General features: G+C 34.9%; 1 protein-coding gene across 2 annotated transcripts; it reads right to left on the bottom strand.

The window, feature by feature from the left end:
- Positions 1-276: 276 nt before the first annotated feature.
- LOC145688261 (spermine oxidase) lies at positions 277-27,113 on the bottom strand. 2 transcript variants are annotated; one of them, XM_081762248.1, is made up of 5 exons: positions 26,906-27,113; positions 15,575-15,744; positions 13,268-14,310; positions 8,624-8,744; positions 277-1,431 (listed from the first exon to the last, which is right to left on the bottom strand). In XM_081762248.1, the coding sequence occupies exons 1-5, from the start codon at positions 27,075-27,077 to the stop codon at positions 1,402-1,404; spliced, it is 1,536 nt and encodes a 511-aa protein (XP_081618374.1). In that variant the 5' UTR covers positions 27,078-27,113; the 3' UTR covers positions 277-1,401. The 2 variants fall into 2 exon arrangements, with proteins under 2 accessions (XP_081618374.1, XP_081618364.1); XM_081762238.1 differs by lacking the exon at positions 277-1,431 and adding an exon at positions 1,461-6,562 and having other exon boundaries at positions 26,906-27,112.
- Between the last annotated feature and the right edge of the window lie 55 nt (positions 27,114-27,168).

Here is a 27,168-nt window from a genome sequence, read left to right as displayed (position 1 = left end):
TGACTTCTTAAAGTGCAGGTATAAGACTTTTATATTCATTGTAGAATTACATCAAATAGTACCTTCTTTTCTACGGTTTCCTTTGTTAATATTGCCTAAATAAATCGACAATTACCTATTAGCAGTGTCTATCTAAAAACCCTGTAAAGTCATCGTAAAGAAAAATTGTATTCCAAGTTGAACAGTCGATTTCAACGTTTTACACAAAAGCAACTAAATCAGGAAGATAGTGGTTCTGGCTTGACTGACCAAAATAAACCAATTCTCAGTAGGTATGAAGAAAAAAACATTTTCAAGAATTTGTCAATATTTTTACTAACAGTGTATATTTTTTACATTTTTTTTAAAAGATAACATTTTACATACCATACTTTTAGGGCTGCTTGCTGTATTAATAAATACAAGAGCTTTGTTACTGATATTTTCGGTTACGATATTGTTTTTATGGTCTGATATGTTTTTCATTGACTAAAGTGAAACAAACTATTGATGGCACTAATTTCTTCAAATAGCGAATAGATACATGTTCATAGAAATTATCATTAATTAATTTGAATTGAACAGTACGTCACATTCATTAATATTCAGTTATTTTTACTACCACTAGTTATTACATTTTACATCATTGCTTTATTCGATCTCTTTCATATTTAGAGCTTGTCGCTCAGATGTGTAATATCTATCATTCTTTTTCTTCAAATATATGATTTTCTTTTTATATTTATTTTGAAAGTACATGCATCCTGTAGGTTGTGTATAAAAATATGATGAAAATGTAGAAGCAATTAGGGTTCGATCTGATACCCTTCATTTGAAGCAGGAAATCAATCGCATTTTCAAGCGAACTGCATAAAATACAGAATAAAACAAAACAAGTTCGCTTCTATTAATCGTAAACAATCCGACGGATATGGCATCAATCACAATAAAATCTGGTATACACGATGTATCAAATGCATCATCATTTACTATTAATTTAAAAGTACGATCGTAGACATAAAAACAATGATTTTAGAACCTTTTTCTGTTGACTTGCTCTGATATTCGATTTCAGATTATCATTTTCAAAAATCACAATTAGTGATGTACATATATGGTAGGGAAAAATCTAAAGAATGAATAAAGGAAGGAAACTGCAACAACACACAAAACAAGCTTCCATTTCTCATATTTCCTAGATACAGTCTGAAAACATATTCATGTATATTAATACTGTTATTAAATTAGTTCACTTCAAATGCAAAATATGCCTTATTCAGAACTGAAACCATGAAATATGCATGGATTCCACAGGTCTTTCAGTTCTCTGTCTCCGATACCTTTGAGTTGATAAGGCTTCTATAATCCTACCATCAGATAGCTTGAAAAATGACTGTGAAACGCAATATTAGAAAAATATATTTATTGCATTGCACGAAGTTTTGCTGTTTTCTGACAGAAAAAAAAAAAAAAAAAAAAAAATGGACAATTACACGAATTTTGTATTTGATAGGCTCAAATGTCATACGAAACTATGTATGTTACAATGCATATCCATTTGTACACTTACTCTTTAGTATCAACGAAGTATCTTATCAGGAAATTATTTATAATGTAGCATTACCGACACACTATTTGAATACATTAAATGCAATTTCCTGCGCCATATTATTATTATTTTTTATGAGTAATGCAATATACCTGTACTTTGCGAAAGTTAAATGCTGACCATCGTGGAAATATTTCGAGTTTCCGACGAACACAATATTTCCATAGGTAGACACATCATAATTGTGACATTTGATACTACCACTAGCTCATCCAACGAAAAGTCAAGAATGCTGTATCTACTGTAATTAAGGTCTAATTTTATTCATAACATTACTCCGTAGAACATGCATTGCATTATCACTTACTATATGTTCTACCATTTGTAAAGAATAGAAATATTTAAGTTATTCTGATAGTGAAAGAACACTTACCTAAGTTTATATATACGAAAATGAATGAATGAATAAATAAAAGACTATGAGAAAACCAAGTTCAAATGGTGAAGTGAAAAAATTCGCTATAAGTTGTTTCGTACGTATTCAGCCCCTGCAGGATAACAGAATCCGACATTTGCGGTGATGTTCACTTGTAGATTAAAGAAATGATATCAGATATTTAAATTCAATTAAGAAGATTCTCGTAATTCTATCCACAATATTTCCCATTAGATCTTTAAATTCAAAGCTTTTTAGTGTCTTGGAAATGTCTTTCATTACATAGCGAAATCTTAACGTAAAGTTATATTCATCTCGTGGTGATTGAACTTCTAAGCTGTGTTAATTGAAGCGATTAGAGGATGAATGTGTCATGTTACATTTTTCGAAATGATGAATTCTGACGGTTCATGAACATGTTATACGTTAATCTTGCTATATAATATGCCATTTAGTGAGTTCTCGTCTGAGTGAAGAAATTCAGAAACGATGAAGGGTGTATGTTAACAGCATTGTGGCCTAAATTTTTCTCGAAAAATGCACAATTTGTTATATACCACCTTTATCCTCTAACCGTTTCAATTATTGTTTACAATTTCACCTTACGGGAACAATAACTCTTTGAACTTCAATATAATTTTACCTACAATAAAAAGTAAGTTCTTATTGCCTATATTTGACAAATATACAGTATATAATCATAGACCATTTTTGAACCATAATATATATATGGGAGCACGTTGGCTCAGCAATAGAGCGCTTGTCTAGTGCAACGAAACCTGGTTTGGTTCCCTGTCGTATGAGTTAGTGGGACATCACAATGTCTATTGGCTTTCTCAGGGTTCTCCAAGTTCTGGATTCCACTTTCAATCATTCGTCTCTTTTAGCCTACAGGGATATCCATAGGGCGTAAACGCTAAACGAAGAACGACTGAACCATCATATGCACGTAAAATTACAAGTTCATGAGCTAAAAATAATATTCTTCCATTTGCTTAAGTATTTCAACGGAAGTTTTGGAGTCTTTCTCGAATTATTCCTTTAATAAAGTTAGCCTGCCTTTTTGGTATACCTTTATAGTAAAATTAAATAATTTTCAAATTTTAATACTTAAGAGAACATATACAACTAGTTGTATCAGATTCAGAAGTACTACTTACAAATGAATCTAACAGCAAGCAGCATACCTAGAAGTCCATAACATATAAATGCATAGTTCAAGCTGTCTTTTTAATTTACGGCTTCAATAATACTCCATACCAAAAAATTACACCATGTGAAAATTAAATTGGTAATGTTAAAGCCTACATTGCAGAATATCCAGAAACAGGTACATACAACATATCCGGTATTCTCGCTTAAAAAATACCATCACAGAAAAATTACAATTTTAGATGACGTCACTAACAGGTATTAGATTCTGAACAACATACTGTGTAATATGATGCAAAATCTTCTATAAATATAAATACAACAAAATCGGAATTCTAAAAAATATGTCACTATCTTCAAAGTCAGCAAATATAATTATGGTAACTCCTTTAAATGCTACACATATGGAATCGAACTAACGAAAAATAACGTCCAATGTATAATATATACATTACACCTCGAATATTAAGAGACTTGGTCTATATATTATGACCAACATACAAAATAAGACACGTTCTAAGTTGGATTTTAAATATTGTTATATTCAATATGAAGTGATGTGCAACAAATACGCAGTAAATTTAAACGTAAGGCTTTAATGTAATTAATTATTTGCTTAAAGCACATAAATTAACTTACAAATTATAGGATTATGTATGTAGGAGTGAAACCAAAAAACTTTGGTAATGCAGAATTTGTCTTTCAAACTACAATCACTTGTATCCTGTAATCAGAATTCCTAAGCTAACCCTACCATGCTCTGAGCTACAGTTTTCGTTTCCAATTCATATGATCCAGCACAATTTTGCCACAGCCATTACGTTTATACATGTCGACAATGGTGTTAATTATTCTGCTATATTGGAACTTCCCATAACAGATAATGACACACTTGAGTTAGAAACCCTAAATTTCTAAAGATTTCTCTACTTCCTATAAATTACACAATAACTAGAGTATTTTTATTTTAACGTTACTTGGTGTACAAGTTATAGCTCAAAAGTGACTGACCACTAACGCTTGTATCGGAAAACATTTAAATGTAGTTTACGCAGCACATCAAGAATCATTATGCATATGGCAAAATTATAACAATATTCTTTCTATTATGTTCTTTCACTTTGACGTGGAAAATATAACCAATAGTTCATGAATGAACTATATAAATTATTCCTTATGCTGAAACATTTACACCTTACACTTAAATTTACCCCATATTTATTGAAAATTATCAATGCTAGCATATGACAAGATAAACGAAAGTGACAGATTGGCATATGCTGAGGGATACGATATAAACACCTAAATATGACTAGATATATATTTAAAATCCCACATTGCATTATGCGTTGTTTTGTATATGAGAAAAATACACCTGAACAAATCTTACCGTTCGAAAATGAACAAAAAGCAAACAATTTGACATTAGAAAGAACTGAATTATGTATCTGGAAACCGCAGATTCATTAAGGAAAGATGCACACAAAATTCAATGTAAGTTTCTCAGTAACAGTTTATGTGAAACTGCTTGTATATTCTTCATATAAAGCTAACACTGCACATGTAAATTCATTACAAGATTATTAACTTCTGTATATCAATACATTATAGTTCAAATAATATTGCCTGGAACGTAAGGGTTTTTAAGATTTTTCAATATGACAAGTAATAATGTGTAAACTATACAATAAATGTCAACTAGTTCTTCAATTAGAGAACTGAATTTCATATTTAGATGAGAAGTTTACATGGTAACAACTGTTCTTAAAATTATGTTAGAGCTACGCTTTTGCACACTAGCTTGAGACTCTTCAGTTGATACTGAACTGCAAATAATTACGATTAAAAACATATTAATCTAAATTGTTGAAATGTACCACGAAGGTTATCAAAAGAAAACGAGACTTTTAGCTTTGGTATCTGCGGATTATAAGTATTAAATCTGTTAAAGGAATTCTTTAAAAAGATGGACTAACGAAATTGTATGTACTGTGAATCAATGATAATTTAACCTTCTTAGTATCTTTCTTCTGTATTATTTTAGAAAAATACATACAGAACAGTAACGATGAAAGCTGCTTTCATTCGAGTGTAATACTGAACAAAATTGATCTGCTAAATATAACATTATTTACTATTTTTCTTAGTTATTTACATACAGTAGAAACCGGGACAATGGCACTCAGCACTCTTCAAACCACTGAAACTTTTTTTTTTAATTAAAAAACAAGCATTTAGTGAGAAAATATTGGTCTCTCACGGTGCCTTTTGTTTTAGTTAATCCTATAATCAACATGAGCACACACAAATTTAAACAACTATTCAACAATTCATATTCTCCTTTAATTTGAACAGCATTCAGATATTACAACTCTTCATTCTCTTCAAAATAACAACGTTTAAGAAACGAACGAGTAAGCAAAACATTTAGTCACAGCACTTGTACGCTGGAACAACGAACCCCAATTTAAAACGTTGGTGTACGTTACGAACTTACTTAATACTCAGCGCCGATCTCCCTCATTGATATATGATTAGTATATGCACTTACTTTATTTCAAACAGAACGATTTCCAAATACAGCGTACAACGTTTGTAGGATTGTTATTTGATATGCATCATCCCACAGTGAGATAAAACAACAAATTCTTCGGGCGAATATTATGAATTTAATACAATATATTAGGCTCATTTTGGAAGAAAATTCACAATACCTATTTACATGGGAAATTATTTTTAACATTTTGTTACATGAGAATTTTGGATCTGATTTTAGTGATTTCTCCTAACTGCAATTTTAATATTATCCGTAATTATAATAATAAAAACAGATAGCTTTGGAAGTATCGTAGAAGAAAGAAGCAAGGAAAAGGAGAATTTGTATTGCGAAATTGTCAACGACCGATTTCACATCATTAAAAAAAAACTCTTTGTGTATCTTTTAACTAGCGGAGTTCTATGTACTTTACTAATACACACTCACTAGACTAAAGTTAAAAATAAATTATTACAGAGAGACCATTATAATATCACTAAACACATAATGTCGTTATTTTCTATATCCACACACGCTTTCAGTATCACACACTCACAGATACACCTATATACATGTGTTCTCACTCATACTATATAGATGACAGCGTCCATACACACATATAAATACTCATATTAATGCTTCATTACTACAAAAGTATCGAGCAAACGTTATGACAAAAATCCTGTCATTACTATCACAACCTAAACATGGCTACAGTAATCCTCTAGCTCAAAGCAATGCCTTGAATCCAAGAACTAAGGTCACTAGTTCCCTCGACTTCCACTACAGTCTCCTCGGGAGTATCTGGAGCCAACAACACTTGGGCAGCACTACGTCCAGTCAAAAATGCTCCATGAACGGTAGAGTAAAAACTACTATGCGTGTGCTCTCCAGCAAACAATACCGAAGGCTGAAACACACAATTATTAAGTTAATGACTCTTCGTGAGAAGACGACCTGCACTCTATATTGCTTTTACTTTACACAGGGTGGCATATACAATGATCCAGGGTTTGATATCAAAGTGAATTCTAATGTTTTATACGTAGATTTATATATAGTTAGGATGTAATATGCGTGTAAAATGTGTAACTTCCCTGGAAAGTTAATACATGTTTTCCCTTGTGATCCTGGTTGAAGCAGTTGTGCTAAAGAACCAATGAAACAAATGGAAGACTGAAAATCAAATGGAATCTTTCAGTTTAACGTCCTATGATTATGTCTTTTAGGCTAAGGGAGACGATGATTAAAGCAAGTGAATCATGATGGAAAAATTGATGGAATGAGAAAGTGGGAGGAAATGGAATACCCGAGAAAACCCACGGACACTATGTTGTCCACCACAAACTTGGCCGGGGATCGAACCAGGGTCTCCACACTAGAGGTAAGCGCTCTACCATTGAACCACCGTGCTCCCAAATGACGGACTTGGGGTAGATTTTCTAGGCAATAATGTTCAAAAACAATATTACTATTTTCATAAAACGAAAAATGTCGTTTTCATTTCAAAACAAAGAGGGGTCTGTGTAATAAAATAATACACAAACTGTATGGGGCGCTAAAAAGGGAGGAGGTGCAGTGTTGGATTCCAAGCGTCCTCGGCCTGTCATTGCTTGGTCTCCAGAAACCGTCGCGGTTATATATGTGGCGACACAAAGGAGTTCCGGAAAGTCAACAAGGAAAATTTCTGCAGCATTACGGGTATCTAAGCAACGAACATTAAAATGAGATATGAGTTTATTTCCTTATAAAATTACAGTATTTCATGAACTCAGCGATACATACATAGAAAAGTGATTGGCATTTTGTGACTGAGCTCGTGGAAAGGATGAAGTTGTGAATAATATGTGGTTCTCAAATCAGGCCCGTTTTACCTTGATAGTATCGTAAACAGGCAAAATGTTCGCTTTTGGGGTACCGAAAACCCAAAAATATGACACGAAAAATGTCACATGCTCCAAGAGTTACAGTACAGGCAGCTGTTTTCAGTCATGGCACGATTGAACCTTTCTTTTTTGAGAAGAAAATCAATAGTAAGCTATTTGAAAATGCTTCATGGTATTTTCATCCCACATCGTTATGCAAGAGCCTTGCCCTTTAATATGCAAAAGGACAAGACCTCACACGTCGAACGTTGTGCTTGATTTTTTGCATGAGACATACGAAAAAACGGTGGTTTCAATCTATTTCCGAATCTGTTCTATTGTGGACAATCGTGGCTCCCAACGGCTCAGATTTGAATCCCTGTAACTTCTTTCTTTGGGGATTTCTTAGGAAAATGAACACAGGTCATTCAGGCATGCAGAGATATCACTGTGTCGTCGCGTAGTGGGAAACATAATTGTCAGTTTCGAAAAGGTTATCAGTGAAAATGGTGGACATATTGAACATGTGCTAAGTGAAATGCATCTCCTGATTGTAATGTGTAATGCATTGTCATTCGAGAAGAAAGAAAAGTGGGGGAGATAAAATTTACGATTGATTTAATTTTTATATTCTTTGCGAATCTTTCACTCTTTTTAACACTAACTCAATCTTAGTATCACAATATTCATCTGCCAGAAATAACGAACACTTAGCACAAGTTTCAAAGATATTAGAATTATGAAACAAACAGCAAGGCAACACAATATAGATATTCTACATAAGTTATGACGAGAACTGAAGCAATGCTCTGAATTATTATAGAACTTATAATGCTAAACAGAAAGTTATATTGAAGGTATAGATCTGTATAATGAATCTTCAGTACTTTTAAATTAACGCATGAAAGTAAAGCCTATGATATCTTAGTGAGACGTTAAGTTATATATTTCATTCGTTACATTGATTAAAGAATCTTGTCAATTAACAGAAAAGTGCTTATTCATTGACACATTAATTGTTTATATTATCTGAACGAATTTGCTAATTCAACATTTAATACTTACTAATTTTGGTTAACTACTGCAATATTGTTTATTTTGCTTACCTTTTTCTGTTGTGGCTGAGAATATAAAGGATGTGCAAGATGTTCTATATCTATTTGACTAGCTCCAACAGCAATTGCTGTGTATGAACCCTTTGTGTATGGCTGACTGCGCCAACTTGTACTGAAATAGAAGACAAAATAATGAAAAAAGTGAATTAATTATTCCATATTTCTAAACACAGACAAATTCCAATGAGTAAATTCTTTTGCATATCCTATAAAAAACTGCAAATCGAGAACTAAAAGAGTAGGTGAAGCGCTTCATGTGAAATCACATAATCCTACACTAGTTTCCTAGCCAAAACCATGATTATAAATTCGTCAGAAGACTTTTTCTTGCCCTTTGTAGAACTATTTGAAGGTGTGACAAAGTGAAAAGTTTTAATACGTTCAACTGGCACTACATTTTATCAGGGACTTTCAGATCTTATCACTTCTTCTATGTAGTTAGCAGCAACACACATCACTTCAGTCTGTGTATTTAAGTTTTTTGCAACTTCTGCGAAATCCTTTGACGACTGAATAATTATACTTCCTTGAGATATCATCTTCATTCGAACAAGGCGTTTAATATTTCCACCAACACCATTTACCATTCCATTATGTTGTTTTGAGATAGGGTTTGGAGCAGTTTTACAAGTATTTATTTTTAAATTCTGTTGATGGCCCATCACTACAACTGACTTCTACTGTAGTATCATTTGTGTTCAGATTTGTAGTATATAGCCAGGGTTGGCAAAAACCATGATTTTTATTGAAAAAAAAAAAAAAACAAACAAAAAAAGTTTTTTTTTTGTTTAAATAATTTGCTCTACGTATTTATATTACATATGGATAGAAATAAGTTTGTTTCGCCTTGGTAGGCTTAACATCCTTATGTAATACGGAGGTAAGAAGAAGACCTTCGCTTAAAGTGACATCCGAACCGCTACTTGGTATACACTTGAAAGAAAGGTTGTGGTTCAACCGAGAATTGAACATGCGACGCCTTGATTAAAAGGTGAAAAGGAAATGAAACTAATGTAGGTGGTCTGATACGTGGAAATGTCACCATTAAGTTCATACGATTTAAAGGATTTTTCGTTGTTTTTCTTTTTTTTCGTTTAAACCAGTTGAAAAAAAAAAAAAAAAAAAAAAACATGGTTTAAACCACCTTGGTTTAAACCAGCCAACCCTGTATATAGCATATTTAAAAATGCAAAGACAGTATCTGTTGTTTTTCTTCGAGTTTTAACAATTTATATACGTAAAATATTTGCCATTATGAAGTACCTTACCTTACACATTGGAGCTACAGTGCTTGTAGGACTTGAACCTCCTTCAGGATATATTTTCATTGCCTGTTCTTCACTTTACTTCTCCATGTCATTCTTCTCATCTTTTTAAAATCATTAATTACATCGTCCAACCATCTGAGTCTCTGTCTCCCGATGTTTTTTTATTCTTTCGAGGGTTCCTTGTAGATTTGTTTCACTCCTCTATGATCTTCCATGTGTTTTAGATGTCCGAACCACCTTAATAAACCTTTCTTTTCGTTGCTATATCCATCATCTTTAGGATATCAGCAGCTAATTTTTCATAAATATGGGCTTTACAGTCCTTTTAGTAGTTCTAACTATGCATTTGTTCTTATCCTCCATATTCATTTTTGCATACAGGCCCATATACCTTCCTTAATACCTTTCTTTTCCATCTGTCATTATGAAGTAGTACTGCTGTAAATAAAAGAACACCTGCACGAGACCACAAAGCACCCTGAACTTTATTTTGATATTCAGAGCTGAAGGTTATTGAAAAAAATCAATCGGTAACATTCTTTGGGCATTGCCTGTTTTATCCTTTTCAAATTCTCTTTGTTGTACCCTTTATTGTGTTCACATGTTCTACCATCTTTGGGATATCAGCAACTAATTTCTCATAAATATCGCCTTTACAGTCCTTCTTTATGACAAGTCTTAGGCGATCGTCACCATTTTTTTTCCAGCATTATTTTCAGGTTCACTGGGACCCAATGTTAATTTCCCCATTCATACGTATATCACAAGAATTTCGCCAGCTTACAGAGCTAAAGCTTTTATCACAGAGCTTAGTCTTTCAAAAGTGATTTGAATATGACATCTATAGATTTTCGAGTTTTAATATAAAATTTTCATGTACTAAGCATCTACATTGTTCAGCTGGTGTATTTTTCAGTAGCAAGACATTTTGTGATCTAAGGGTACAACATTTTCAAAACCCTATTTTGAAATGTGGGTCTCTTCTTTAAAAATACGAAAAAAAAAAAAAAACCTGTCAAATAATAATAAAAAAATAAAAAAACTGTCAACTTTCCAATTTTTCTTACTGCACCTTTTGTTTTGTTGGTGAACAGGAAAGTGAACCTACAGTCTTTAACACTGCATTTGAGAATGTTTCTTTGCATCTGTATGGTGACTGCAAAGTTGATGATTCTGTTTTTTCTGTCTCACTACTAATAATACAAACGGTAGTGGTATAAACAGGCGCGGATTGAGAAAAGTAGGGGGTCTCCTTTGTAGAGAAGTGCTGAGGTATGTATTGTGGTGGGAAAAAGTTCAGAAATCGCAAACAGGAACCAATTATGAATGTTTTATATAATTGAGTCTGTCTTAATAAAACCTAATAAACAACACTAGTTCATTGTCAGACACTGTGTATATTCTACTGCAGTTGAACTAAATCTCTATACACTAACCAATTACCAGACTATCGATCAACAATGTAAGCTGTTACGTAAGTGACAAAAAAAGTTTTAAATACAAATTGATATGATGTAGAAATTATAACAGATTTTTTTTAAAAAATATTTTTCTGTAATAAACAAAATGTAACCTCTTGATATGTTTTAATAACATTTTGTAATTATTAATAATAAAAAGCTGATTTTTTTATGTTTAAAACATCACATTAGCAAAGATAGAAGAAACACCATACAGTAAAAATTATTGAAAGCTTCTTTCAAAATTAATTAATATATAAGTTTTTGAAAGTAATAAATCAATTTTGACAATAGTGAGCTATTTTTCATATTTTCACAAAAAATACCTTTGTTTTATGGAATGCTTCATGCAGACATCGAAACAGTTGACGGTAATGTTTAATTCACTTAATGCTAGGACAGATCTCCCTTATTTCAGTTACATTAAGGCTGTTGTAAGTTTCCTTTTGAGTATTTAAAACTATAAAAATGCGATGTGTTTGAACTATTTTTGGTCTTAAATATCAGAGAAAGAAAGATATGTAATAGTTTCCAACTGGGAGATTATGACGTTAGTTCACGACTTTTCGCTCGCGACAGGTACCCAGAGAATAAAATGAGACGGTAGGTAAATGCCAATAAGTGTTGGCAGTTTATACCTAGGTAAGTAGTATGAATCCATTAGTGGTATATCTGCAATAGCATCGACTCCAGCATCGAAGTTCTGGTGTGCGTGTTACCAGTATTTTAACGTCACGACGGTTCATATGTTGTCGATGTTTTCACACACTGGCAAATATCCGAACTTCCATGTATCACGAACCACCGAATATGTAAAACCTAACATGTTGAGTTTTATGTCGCTGTTTATATTAGAACAACTTCTGCTCTGTTTCAATAACGTGTGAAGCTTCCATTAATTTTGCTTCAAATATATATATTCAATGATTCGGAAATGAAATCTTTGAGTTTTACGTCCCACGGTTATGCCGGTTAGGCTAAAGAAGACGGTGATGAGTAATGAATGAAATGGTGGAATGAAGAAAGTGGGAGGAAACGGGAGAACCTCGAGAAAACCCACGCACACGGTGTTTGTCCACCACAAAGTTCACTTGGCGGGAGCAGGGTTTGAACCCGAGACCCCTAGCACCAGAGGTGAACGCTCTACCACTGAGCCACCGCGGCCCCTCAATGATTCGGAAGTAGTGCAAAATATACGACTGTCAATTTTCTTCCCTAAAGAAATATATTGCACATTGCCCAGTTCGTGATGCATGGGATATGGTTCATGGAAACATCCATATATGTGGACAAGCTGACTATGATGTCACGCAACACTGAAAACGCACAAGTTTCGTGTTGAAGTATTATGCTCTTTACGCTAAAAAGAGACGGATGATTAATGAAAAAGAATATTTATGAAGTGGAATGAAAATTTAGGAGGAAACGAGAAAATCCACAGACATAGCACAAACTTGCGTGGCAATAGATCGAACCAGCAATCCCTCGCACCAGAGATGAGCACTCTAATACTGTGCCACCATACCCTCCTTAGGAAACTGAGTTGGAATGAATTGTAACGGTATATTCGAACTTGAAACAGGAAGACATGGCGCAACATTCGCATGGACGTCCAAGCTTAACACCAACAACAAGAACCTAACGGACACCGCTTCGGGTAGTGAATGGCGTAACACCAGATATTTCACATCCCAAATTTCATTCAATTATTTTCCCTTAAGATTTTAAACAAGCTGCCTCTTTAGTACAAATAAAGCTAGAAAAAGCTTCAATAATGAATACAGTGTGCTCGAGTGTGTGGTGGTGATGATGGAACACATATTATGCTACTTTCGAACGGTATTACACTAATATAATGGCAACGCATTAATTGCACAGTCACACACAAATTTTACGTTGATACTCACCATATACACATTTTCGGTTTGGGTACGAAAGGGTCGTTTAGGAACTTCCTAAGGATTTCTGTACATTTTTCTGCTACTTCATCGAACGGCAACGTTTCCATATATTCAGCTTCCTGTCCCGAAATCCAACCCAATAACAAAGTGTCTGTGATCTTCGAGAATGAATATATCTTCTTATACCATCGTTCGCTAATATCACCAACCGTGTTTTCACTTTCCCATAACAACAACACCTCACTCACTTCTGGATTCAAAAATGGTCTATCGTACTCTAAAAGAATTTTATCTACAGTACCGAACAGAAGTTTATTTATAGATTCTAATTTGTAGTCTGGCAACGGTGGCGAGAAAAGCGTCGAAGCTTTTTCTTTCAAAACACCAAGAGGAAGCGTACATATGACATGATCTGCAAAGAAACTAGCACCATTTTCACACTTCACCTCTACATTCATTAACTGTTGTGAATTATGTTCACTATTGCTGGCACCAACATTATCACAGTTTTCAGGTCCATCTTTTCTCTTATCGTTCTCGTGTCGGTCTTCGGGGACATCACCCGTGACCGTTCTGTCGGAATCATCAGAATCATTTCCTTGGTCGTTCAATAAATCTTGTCCGATTCCTGAATCTGAATCTAGACCTACACTCTCTTCTTCCCTATATCTCCACCTAATACATGCAACAGGGTGGCTTTTAAGGATCTTTTCAGAGGGTATATCCCTCATGATAGGTTCCAAAATACTGCTATATCCCGACGGAAGAACTATATTTCCACCTTGCAACTCTGTGTAACTTCCCAGTTCCATAAGGTCAATTTCTTCCATGGTATCACAACCAGAAATACACGTCTCTCGTTTCAGAAGACAATCAAAGATCAGCTGCCTTATTCGACGTTCTTCTAGTGTGGCAAACTGGTCAAGGTACAAAGTGGTTTCTAAAGCGACATGCTCTCCAACACTGTTTATCCCAACGGGTGGCACATACTGGCACAAAAAATACTCCTCACAACGTCGCATGAAGCACGTATATGCTTCGTAAATTTCCTGTAAAGATTAAGAAAAAAGGGGTTAAAACACGCCACGAATTTTATTGTTACAATTTACAATTACGAACACATTCTGAAATTTTACATACACACAAGTATTTCTGAAACTTTATATTTACAAAGTAATTGATTTAAATAAATAAATAACATCATTGAAAAAAAAAATCGAACTACTAAACGATTATCTATTTTACAAGTTTTATTGCACAGAAAATCAAACCAAAAGTAGGCCTAATGATTTTATAACTAAAATATCACAGAAATACGAAACATTCACTTTGTATTCAAGGTACATAAGACTTCTTGGGAGTGGAGAGTGAGAGAGGGGGGAGGCAAGGGGACTAGAGAAAAAGAGGAGTCTTGCTTTACTATCAACCATTATAATATATGCAATCAATACAAAGGAACATAAGCACGTGCCACGGAACGCAAGATAAAAGGTATTTACCTGAAGGTTATTAACAAAAACATTGGGAAGAAACTAAATATGACCACTTAGCTTTCGAGTTTGAAGGTTTGAAATAGCTAACCAGAAACGATAATTTCTAACAGTTCACAGTCAGGCTAATACTTGTCGGTAGATACTTGTAAATTTATTATTATTATTATTATTTTTAAATATGTTACAATACTTATAATAATAATAATAATAAAAAAAATGAAATACACGAAATTTCTCGTTTTCGTCCCACGGTTATCCTTTTTAAGCTAAAGGAGACAGAACTTTTAAGAAGTAGTGATTTCTCTCACTTGTCAGACTTCCTTAAAACCGAGACAATATCATCCATGATATACGGGAAAAGATAAAATAGTTTTGAGCCCCCATAAGAAGTATCATCCAAACCAGCTATACATATTGTGTCTTGTATATTATTTTACTTGCGTGTAAATAGCATTTTTAGGTTCTGAGGTAGAGTACGTGACTACCAACAGTTAAAACACTGACTATGGTATGGTTGTTTTCTTGGAAAAGGACTAAGCTGAATAACGTGTAAAAGTCTTTAGAAGTCAACGTTCTTCAGTTAAGTGCCTGGCGGATGATGATAATAAGAGAGGTCATTGAAATAATCCCAGTAAATTATTGTACACAAAAATGTAAGTAGTTGTTATACTTAAGAATGTGTTGGATTATAACAATTTATCATGCTGAAGAAACATGACGCAGGTACTTCAAATCTGTGACACAAACCTAATTTAAAACACTACATGTTCTACATGAAAGTCAATAAAAGTACTTGTTTAGCAACGTATCAAGAGCTTACCTGAAGTAGAGTAAATGGTACCTGTTTACCATCTTCTGTTGCAGCAACAACTTTGTGAGGTTTTGGTGTATGAACAATGTCAATTAATCCGTTGGCCATAGCCAATTCATACATAGGGTTTCCTAATACTCCATGAATCCAATTCGCTCCTAATTCAACTTTATGCTTATCTAAAACAAAGTTTATTAAAATTAATAAGTATTATGGAACCTATCATGTATTTACTTATACTTTAAACTTTTTAAACAAGATGAGTAGTTTTATTCTCTTTTTCTTCCTATAGCAAATATTCATTTCATTTTAAGAAACTATTACGTAAGATTGATGTACGAAATCAAGTTAATAAATAAAAATACATTTAGAATAAAAATTCATCTTCGTACTCCATCGACGCACAAATGAATGACTCATCGACTATATTTCAAAAAGAAAACCTTTCCATTCTTAGGCCTTGGAAGTATGAACAAAATCAGATTTTCAATGTTTTCTTACATCATTAATGAATATCACTGTAGACCTCTAACATGGATAATACGCCAACTTTTGGGTAGTCGAAAATGTAATAACTTTTTAAATAGATAATTTATTTATATAAAGAACAAAGATCAATCAGTGACATATTGCTCGTTTTGTTTGACAAAATGTTAATCTTTCACTAAGCATAATTCCTCGTTCAAAGCACCTGTCTTTATTGGCGTGAGTCTGAACAAGATTCTGCTTTACAGCTTCACCTAAATTGAACGTTATACCAAACAAAACAGTCTTTAGGAGAGTGACTTGATATATGAAAGGTCAGGGGAGTATGGTTGTGGTGTGGCAACATATTTCTCCCATCCAAGCTCCAATAACTTTTGACGGATGACCAAACTTGATACAGTTTTGCGATGTCGTGATGCAACACAACCTCTTTATGCTTAACGAAAGCATACGGACGTTCCTGGGTAATATAATCGTTAAAAAAGTTCAATTGCCAACACACGTTCGAATTGAGTAAATTGAGTACCTTAGCCGGAGTTCGAAAAACACGACACCTTTGAACATCACTATATTAAGAGCACAACCTTTCTTTGATGGATGTCTGCTTTCGTTGTTCTGTTTCATTGCTCGAGACCAAGGCTTTGTGCACCACATTCTTGTACGCAACCCACTCCTCACCACCAAATATCTGTCGATTCGTTAGAACTGACATTTTTGAGAAGTATTGTCACTATAAATTTTACGCAACTCTCCACAAGCCTGACGCACTTCATTTTACGGAAGTAAATAGTAAATTATGGCGAAAATGCACAATTTGCTCTTCCATCTTCAAGTTGTAATAACTTCAACGCTGAACCAAATCGTTTGTATACAGAATGGGCAATTTATGTTGAGTGGAACTTTTGAGCTTTTAAACATATATACAGAAGTCTGAAATTTGGTATCATTCAAATATAGAGAGGGGGACATTGTTTGACATACCTTGCAAATACAACCAGACTAATACTGTTGCCAATCGAAAAAAGTTGTATTTTTTCAAATGACACTACGTCAGATTATTATATATTTCAACGCTACGTATTAAATGAAAACTTACAATAGCACACTTGTTATGGAGTGTTGCAAATTAAGGACGCTAAAATGTCAGAAACATAAAGAAGAAACAGCCACATTTTGGAGGATGCTATAAAAGTAATAGCCAAGTGAGACGAAGAGGGCAATGCATATTCGAAGTACCCTAGTATCGAATCACATGACGATTTTGAACTAATAAAAACCAAGTTACAAGGAATTTAATTTTTTGACTGTTTTAAAAGGTTATTATTATTTTAAAGCATCAATTAGTGTCACATCCAATTACGTAAACGATTTTGAAAAAGACCATACAAAATTTGATTTCTCAATGTCGTTTACAAAATTTGATATCTCAAACCAGGGTGAATTGATTTAAATCAGTCTGATTTAAATCACTTAATTTTTTAAATAAAAATAGTTGATTTAAATCAAATTCCGAAATTAATTTCAAGTGAAAATAAGTAAAATCCAGCCTCTGTTGTGTTATTTCAATTATGGAAGATAATCATAATACAATAATATGCAAACGTATGTACAGCACAGTATGAAAAAGTGTTTCATGCAAAAGATGATTAGGGAAAATCCCGTTTTGAACGGGTAACGGAGGAATTCTGCTTTCTTATCTTCGTAACATAAGGTTTTTAAATCGTTAACTATTCCAACGAGAAAATCACCATGGACATTTAAGACGAAAATTTTTTTGTGTGCGCGTCTGTTTGTTTCTTCCCAGATAATAGGGGCGTATTTATAAAGGGGTCCGATTCCCTCTCCGAAACTTAGATTTATTTTAGATTTTATAACTTTAGGCGAAATTTGCGTATTTTATATGTATTTCGTGCCGCAAGCTAGTTCCAATTTTTATTTTAGGTATGCCCCTGCTAAATATGGGTAACTTTTGTGAAAGAAAAATATCATTTTGATAAACGACGCTGTACTTTTTCCTTAGTGCTTAAGAAACCTTGTTTGGGATTAGAGATGCAAAATAGCCGGCTGTTTTGAATTGATGATTTTTTTTACATAAAAAACCGGCTTTTTAGGGAAAAAACGGAATGTTTTGCTTTTTTCATTTTCATAATTTTTCTATTTAAATAGCTTTCTTATAGTACACTTTATACTTAAACAAGATTTCATGACCTAAATGCAATATTTCCCTCTAGAATTCACCATAATGATGGATGGAGCACATGTTTTATGAATTAAACATTAAGTACCTAGTATTTGAGAGCAATTTTAGCGGCTTTATAACTTTAGTTTAACTTTTGAGTTATCGACAATTTTTTCTTCTTTAGATCATTTCATTTTTAGTTATTTGTGTTTCATTTCTTAGAGCTTAGTACTCTAGTTTCTAGCACATAGTTAAACTTATGTTTTTCAATATATCCGTCAGAGCATACTTCCACATTTCTGTTATACTGTAGCTGTGTAATGATGTAGCAATAATATTCCGGATGCAACCTTGAATACCATTTTATACAAATAATCAGTACGGATTTAGAAAAGTGCTTTGGGAGGGTTTTTTCTTATTAATGGTTAGTTTTTTCTAAAAATTCCTGATTTTCATTTAAGGGGAGCTTGAAGTTTATGAGTAAAGACATAACTAAAATTTCGTTTGTTTTAGAAATTCCGGAATTTCGGAGAACAGGCTTCAGTCCGAAAGACATCCCCACCCTAACCCCTTTCGCAAATCCATCATTGCTGGTAATTAGTAATTACAACGATTTAAAACATAAGAAATGAAATCAGCCAGGACTCACACAGAACACACACTATCTCTACATTCACTGATGGAATTAAGAACTTTTGTCAGAATGGTCGAATGCGGGACTGAATCCCAGATTTCCTAATAGAAGCGGAAAAGCTAACCACTCATGTTGGTTGTGCTTGACTTTTTTTTTTTAAAAAGGGAAAGTTCCGTAATGACATGTTGAATTCTTTTTAAAAATTCAGAAACCTTCAGAACTGGGTAAACCATGGTGGTGATTATATATTCCAGAGCCTTGGAAACCAAACGCTCAGATGAACAGTATTACGCATATAATCCATGAACAGAAAATTCAGTACTTTCCTGACTAAACAGGCTTAAGGAACAGTCAGTGCATTACAGAATTTTAGACTTTACCGATTTTGCAGGTCCGAAGCACCTGATAGGTGGTAACAGATTATTACATATGTAATAAATGAATAGAAAACACATTTTCAACATTTCTGTTCCATTTCAAAGAAGTTTCTGTAGGGGTAGCAAAGGCGGAAGCACGAGGTGCATTAACAAATTAGGTCATTTTTGAGCGTCCCATACAAAGATTGCATTTTTCAATCTTTTAAAGTAATACGTTATATTGTAATAAAATAATGATTATTTTTCATTGTTACTCTAGTAAGAATGTTTATGAAAGTCTCGGAAGTCAGACATAATAAACTTATAGGCTATAAAAGATTGACGAGGGAATGATATTTATTTATTTAACAATCACCAGATGCAGCTCAGAGGCTATTTTATACTTGATATCTAACAACAACACGGAAAGGATTTGGGAAGGTATCGGCCAGGGCCTGTTTTAGTAGGTACCATCCCGGCATTTACCTGGTAGGACTGAGGGAAACACTGGAAAACCCTAGTCAGGATGGTCGGCAGCAGGAATCGAACCCATGACCTCCCGAATACGAAGCCAACATTGTACCACTTGAGCCACTTGATATACGTAATGAACAAAAAGAAGAACATATTATTTTTGAGAAGGCTACGGCGTCGAAACTTAAATTTGTTTTGTGCGTTTGTTCGGTAAATATATTATTATCTTCCCGATGTGTTATTTGTTTCAACTCATACATAGTACAATAAATTCCGTATGTCATGTAACAGTTTTTCTTTGTTTTTGTATTTTTAATTCACAATAAAAATATTGCTTATAATGCATATGAAAGTTAGAACTTAACTGCAACTTATTATATACATGAATTAATTTTTTGCGATTCATAATAAAAATGTGTTAGAATTAAAATTGTTTGAAATAGGTTTTCGAAATTCATGTTTATTTTCGAGGTTTTTGTATTATCTGCATCCACTACTCCTTCAAAACCTGCCTTATCAATTTAAAGCAGAATCTGGGAAAAGGCCGAAAATTTCCCAAGGAAAAAAGTAAAGCAGAAAAAACCGAGTCCCCCTCCCCCAAGTTTCCGAACCCTTGCGCCTCTATTTGGGATTGAAATAAGTTAACGATTGGCAATCAATTCAAAATACAGGCCCAATACTTTCACTTAAATGGCATAATTAACATTGAATATTAATTCCTAATGTTTTATCTTCAGTTCGTACGCGAGAAGAAAGATTTGATTTAAATAAAAAAAAAATCATTTTTTTAAAAAGAAAATCATGATTTTTCCCACCCTGTCTCAAACCGTTTCTGAGATATGAAAAATTGTAAAAAATTGCTATATTGCGCAAAATGGAGTACAGAGGTTGTTCAGCCTACGTTTGGCCGATTTCGTTCCTTCCCCCTCCCGGGCAGAATGGACTCACCCGACCTGGCTCATGGCGTCCTGCAGTGTTGTGCAATTATTTCCTGGGAACGGAGTTGTTTTTTCCGCGCGGACGACAATAACACACAAAACAGGACCATTGTTGTGAGTGTTGTGTTAAATTTGTTTCCAAGTGTGTGGGTTTCCGCTCTGTCACCAAAATGTCGCCCAAACTATGCCGGTTTTGGAAAGGCTATATTGCGGCTCTTCATGACGCCCACTTTAGTGTTTCTGTCATTAGAAAACAGTGCAAGAAGAATGGTTGCAACATCAGTTTAAGTGGAATAAAAAATGTTATTAAAAAGTACAAGGGCAACTCCACCATTTGGATCACCAACGAAGTTGCATAGGAACCGGGAATGCACCAAGGCCACCTCCACCATGCAGAGGAAATTTCGCAAAATGACAATGCAAGAAAATCCGCCAACACAAAGGTGTATGGCTAATCGTCTTGACGTGTCTTTGGGGACTGTGAGCTGGACGTTACACCATCAACTCAAGCTGGAAAAAGTCATGAAAGCTCGCGGCCACTTCTCACGGATGCCCACCAAAAGGAACGAAAGTGTAACGCCCGGAAGCTGTACGAACGGCATCTGGCAAATTGGGGACTGAGCTGGACGTTACACCATCAACTCAAGCTGGAAAAAGTCATGAAAGCTCGCGGCCATCTTCTCACGGATGCCCACCAAAAGGAACGAAAGTGTAACGCCTGGAAGCTGTACGAACGGCATCTAGCAAAACAAAGGTGGATGTACGTCGTAATGCTCAATGAAGCATGGATTTACTTTTCCGACTGCGGCAAACCGAGAGAAAGGCGCTAAGAACTTCAGAAGGTGGGTCCGTGTCTGTAAAGAATCCTTCCCAAAAGGGTTCATGGTTGTTACTGGCTACTGTTACCGAGGTAAACTGAAGATTCGTAGAGTGGCGAAGAACTGCAAAATAAATTCGCAGTATTTTCAGAAGCAGATCATGCGGCCGATCTACGAGCATGAGATTCCAACAATGTAGGGAAATGACGCCAATCTGGTGCGCATTCACATGGACAAGGCCTCATCACATACCTCAAGATCGTCCCTCGCATTCTACAGGGAGATGGAGGAGGCAAGTGGTATACAGGTGATACCTTTCAATGAGGTACCTGTTAATGCAAGTCCTATGGACTATTGTGGATTTGGATTGCTGAAGGGGGCTTTGGGAAAACGGCGTGTGACAACTGTGGAAGGACTTTGGAAAGCTGTGCAAAGGAAATGGGACAAGATTCCCCTCCCAGATCTTCAGAGAAGCCTATTACAGTGGAAATTACGCTGTCGGGCTATTGTTAGGATCCAAGGGAAACATGTCGAGCACTTACGGACCTGACGCCATGGATTCTTCTAAATTTTTAGGTAAGTCGAAATTGGCCAAATGTACACTGAACAACATCTGTATTTCTAGGAACTTTTTAAAACTGTTGTTGCTTTTCTTTGCTTGTATAACATTCCAATAACTGTTTTAGGGAGGTATAATTTTACAACAAGTTCTCGGAATTATATAATTTTGAGTACTATTGCAACTTTACTATTGTTTATCGTATCTCCAGAACGGTTTGAGATATCAAACTGCTGTAAACGGAATTATGATCTTAATATCTGTGAAACATATCTCTGCGATTGGATGCTATACTAACAGCTTTTCGAAATAAAAGCTCCTGTAAAAGTCAAACTTTCAATCCCTTGTAACTTTGTTCCTATTCATTCGAAATCCATCATTTCATGACGATAATATTAGACACTAAAGTACTTCATATATGCATTGTCCTGTTCTTCTTACTTGCGTAATTACTGTTGTACAGGTCACTAAAATTGGATATTTCTGATATTGCAGTGTTCTTAGTTTGTAACACTGAATAATAAGTGAGATATTTTAAGTTTTCGTTGAACATATAAATCTGAAATGTGTAATAGCCTGACGCAGTGATATTTGAAAAAATACAACTTTATGTTGGGTTGGTAACACCGTTAATCTAACTGTATTGCAGAGCATGTCAAACAATGTCCCCTGCCGATATTTCCATGTATAAAATTTCAGCGCCTTGTATCTAATAGTTAAGGGCATGTCAAGATAAGTGGTCCATTTTGTATGTATATCTTATCCTCATGTTCAATTACACAGCAATAACATTCCTGATGTACCAGCGAAACGAATGCACCATTAGTATCTGAAGGAGTATCCAGATACTCCAACCGCCCGAAGATTTTCGGTAGAGTTACCTTCCACCTTACGTAAACATAAGGGATCATTCGCTTTAAAGACGATCGTAATCGAATGCATACTTGAATTTCAATGCATAATGAAGATATTATTGTGTCTTTATTTAGAAGTTCATAAATAAATTCGACATATAAGAAAAGAAGCAGTTAACTTTTCACAAACATTTAGTTTTCGGTATTCATTTTACTGTTAATAAGTATGTATGTTAATGGGTAGTACGTAGCCAAATGATTTTTAAAGAATCGATTGAGCCACATGATTTGAGCAGTGTTGGGATCATAAATTATTTTCCACTTCTGCTACTGCCGATATGACTTGCTTCTTGCTGAACTCGGGAGCTGGCATTGCTTTAATCCTGCATAAAATTTTCAGCAAATTAGTTTACTGTACTCTTTACCTCCTAGAGGTCTTTCCCGTTACCGTTTGCATAAAAGTTTACCAATGGGTGTTCAAGAATTATTTTAATATTGCTGAGCTTCCGATTAGCCGAATTCTAAAAGCGCGCGTAACTTCTGTTTGGTCCCTTGCTGTATCCCAAATGGAAGTACAGAATATTTTGGAGTTCACCCAGGATCATCATGCATATAATAGGATAGCACATGGTCATTTCCAGAGCATTAATGTGCACGTATGTTAGCAATATGTATGCGATTCTTTGGGCATGTTCCAGGGTAACAACAATCTGAAACATCTAAAGGAATCATTTAAAGCAAGAAACTTGAAATTAAAATGCTTTCTATAGTCTGACAGACTACTTTAATATGCATTGATATATTAGGTTAATATAGTACGATACGTTATGTTAGATTAGGTCAGCAGAGTGGAAAATGAAATGAAAGCTTTGAGGTTCACGCCCTACAGTTATGCCGGTTTGGCCAAAGGAGACATGATGATGAGAAATGAATGAAATTGTGGAATGAAGAAAGTCGGAAGAAACGGGAGCACCCCGAGGAAACCCACACACACGGTGTTTGCTCACCACAAAGTTCATTTGGCAGGAGCTAAAATCGAACCAGAGACCCCATGCATCAGAGGTGAACGCTCTACCACTGAGCCACCGCGGCCTCATCAGTAGAGTGGAGTCAGAGTAGGTTAATACAGCAAGATAGGTTGTTACGTACGTTGTATTTACAAGCAACTTAATATGGATTTCTACTGATACGTGCTTCTACTTCACTTGCAATGGTTTCATACTAGTAACGCTATACTTGTAAGCAAAATGCAGTCCTCTTTCATATACACTCACTCATTTTAATCGTGTCGGAACAATTGTCATCGTTTGAGATTAGTAACCCTGCACTTGTTAAAAGAAAATACACCTTTACTACATTGTGCAGAAATAGTCCGCCGGCGGAAATTAAAACCTAATAGGCCTACATTCCTCGTTTCCACGAAGTTACTCATCTAACCGTAAATTTACAATTTGTGTGATGACCTATTCTCAATCTACACGTATTTGTTTTCAATACAAACACACTTATGCACTGCTAACAGGTACAATACATTTGTGCACTGCCTACTTTCTTCCATCCGTTCCTTAGCATTACCCTACTGTGATGAACTTTATGCTGCTTATTCCATATTATAGGATAATTATTGACCAAAGATATTAATTTATTTTTCACGTAATACATTTTGATGCAAATTTAGTATACGGATCCACAGGATTTAATGCAAATGAAATGAAATCTTTAAGTTTAACGTCCCATGGTTATGCCGGTTAGGCTAAAGGAGACAGTGATAATGAGAGATGAGTGAAATGGTGGAATGAAGAAAGTGAGAGGAAACGGGAGAACTCCGAGAAAACCCACCAGCACGGCGTTTGTCCACCATAAAGTCCACACGGAGCGAGCTGGGATCGAACCAGGGACACCAAGCACCGGAGGTGAACGCTCTACCACTGAGCCACCGCGCCCCCCACAGGATTTAATGTATTTCTAAAATTCACAGAATAATATTTTAATAGAACAGTGTGTAAATAATCTATATATGTTTCGTTTTTACCTGTAAGGTACATATCTACATAGAAATACATTAATGAAAGTGTAACCGACAAGTCTTTACTTTAGGCAAGGCAGTGACAATAACCGATTCATCTGAACCGATTCCCGCAGTTGCAGTTCCCAAAAACGAAAGACAGAAAACAACGTGTCCTGTGGGGCTCCAACCCGCCTTCACTCGCTAACGCTCGCTCCGCAATACTATGTGTATCAGGAACAGCAAGGAATTAGTGACAACCTGTGAATAATATTAACAGTGACAGGATTTCACTACCTTGCCCAAAGTAAAGATTTACCGTCTAACCTGTTAAGCATGGATTCGCCCATAAGGCAGCTTTAATCACAATAAAAGTGAAATGAAGTACTGGAGGTAAAGGATACATGCGTTTGTGAAATTTACGTTAGAAATATGTTATGTTACTTTGGAACACAACTGTGCAAGCAATGAAAAAATATCAGGATATTACCTGTAACGTCTGTGGTAACGTACAAATACGTACTCCATTACGCCAGGTGTTTAATGACACATATAGCGCTTTGCACTATCCTCGTTCATTTGTAAAATCACCGTCGCACCCCTCGCTTTCGCTTGGGAACCCCTGTTACGCTCCTGCCCTGACTCCATTACACAACATTCATTCCTTTTAGTGGCCACTTGCATGTACAAAAGAGAATCTGCACACAGAAATGCAAGTCCATACCCCAAAAATTATTGCTTAATATACAGAGAGTATACTGATTGAAAAGAATTATATATGCTATGAATTTACTTATGGATCCGTTTAATTAATCCGCATTCGAAATTACAGACAAACAACGGTAATAGTATACATGAAAACCCCCTGATCTGCGTTTCTTCTGTGTTCTATTACCACTTCTACATGAAATACCATAAATTTTCTACGTAGTGCAATAGTAAGAAGTATCCACGTGCACAAGACATGCTATATGCGTTAAATTCTCCCCCTCCACACACACATAGATAAAGTACAAGGGCACTACACATGCAAATATAAAGTACAGGTACGTTCTTTTTTATTTTCGTATCAGTCGATAAGTAAATAAAAGTCGCTTTGTTACCCCCTTTGTAAGTTCGTACATACTCAATGAATAATTCCTAAAAGTATGAGTGTCCTGCTTCTTCGGGAACTGATGCAGCTTCATGTATACTATATCCCTACCCTGTTTTCTTACACGTTACTGGGCAAGCAAAACTAGTGTAGGCCTGTGTGAATTGCCAATCAGCGTAATGCACTCTTGATCGTCCACTTGTAGAAGCCAACATGCTTGCTTCTTGAAAAAGAAAGGCGACATGAAGCTTTATTTAGCATGTGGTATAACCATGTTCCATTTAAAATAATATTTGGTTTAATTTTTCCGTCCCATTGAAAGAGGAAGGAAAAGTTAGCTATAGGTCTAATCGCGCCCCTAGGTGTCCAAAACTTTCGGCAAGGCGGACACTGCTACTACTTTGAAAGCTTAGCAAGCTAAACCAACAGGCACTAATTCTCGCACATACGCTCACGGATTCCAGTTCATATTAGGCAACGTTCCGTACTTATTCTTTACATTTCATGGTGTTTATGTGATTCATTGAATGCTCCCTAATCATTTTCGGAACTTAAACTTCCATTAAATATATATGATGCAACACTGAAGTATAAGGCCTGCGTAAATGGTTCCTGATAGTAGGAGTTTTAAGTAGATTGCAGAATTCCTTATCTATTGATTTGTTTAAATGCCATACAGTATCACGCTGGGACTCAAAAGAAAAAAAAAATCCTAAACTACCAGGTAATCTACCTAATATATAAATCCACGATGATAACCACATTGACATATGATTTCAAATTACACACTGATTGAAATACAAATCAATTAGTGTTACATTAGTGTCTACTTATATATTTGCTAGGCATATTCTAGGATTAAATTGAATTTAATGCAAACCTCGTCGATCAGCTGTGCAGTACTAAGTCTGTACCGGGATTGAAATGGGTGTTTATATACTTACTCATTTGCGTTGCAATTATTCTTCCTCCAATTCGATTTCTGGCTTCCAATATTTTAAAGTCGCTAATCCCATTTTTCACTAAATGACTAGCAGCAGACAAACCTGCCATACCAGCTCCAATAATTAGTATTTTACATCTGTTATCTGACTCCCTTTCCACCCAAGAAGCCATGTTTATTACTGCCAGTGGTGCTGCTCACCGTCTTCAATTACGTAATATCACTTAAAAAAGTATTTCAAACAGTTTCTTAGTTTTAAAGCAA

The sequence above is a fragment of the Thermobia domestica genome, chromosome 1 (assembly GCF_964235325.1).
Source record: "Thermobia domestica chromosome 1, izTheDome1.hap1.1, whole genome shotgun sequence".
In the NCBI taxonomy this organism is placed as follows: domain Eukaryota; kingdom Metazoa; phylum Arthropoda; class Insecta; order Zygentoma; family Lepismatidae; genus Thermobia; species Thermobia domestica.
The sequence above is the reverse complement of the archived record's forward strand: the minus strand, read 5'-3'. Positions and strand labels throughout refer to the sequence as shown.

Coding starts and splice junctions, on each gene's coding strand:
- LOC145688261 (XM_081762238.1), bottom strand. CDS start 27,077: ATGGCTTCTTGGGTGGAAAGGGAGTCAGATAACAGATGTAAAATACTA. Junction 14,311..15,574: donor TACCATTTACTCTACTTCAG/GTAAGCTCTTGA, acceptor TAATCTTTACAG/GAAATTTACGAAGCATATAC. Junction 8,745..13,267: donor AAACCGAAAATGTGTATATG/GTGAGTATCAAC, acceptor CTTCTATTTCAG/TACAAGTTGGCGCAGTCAGC.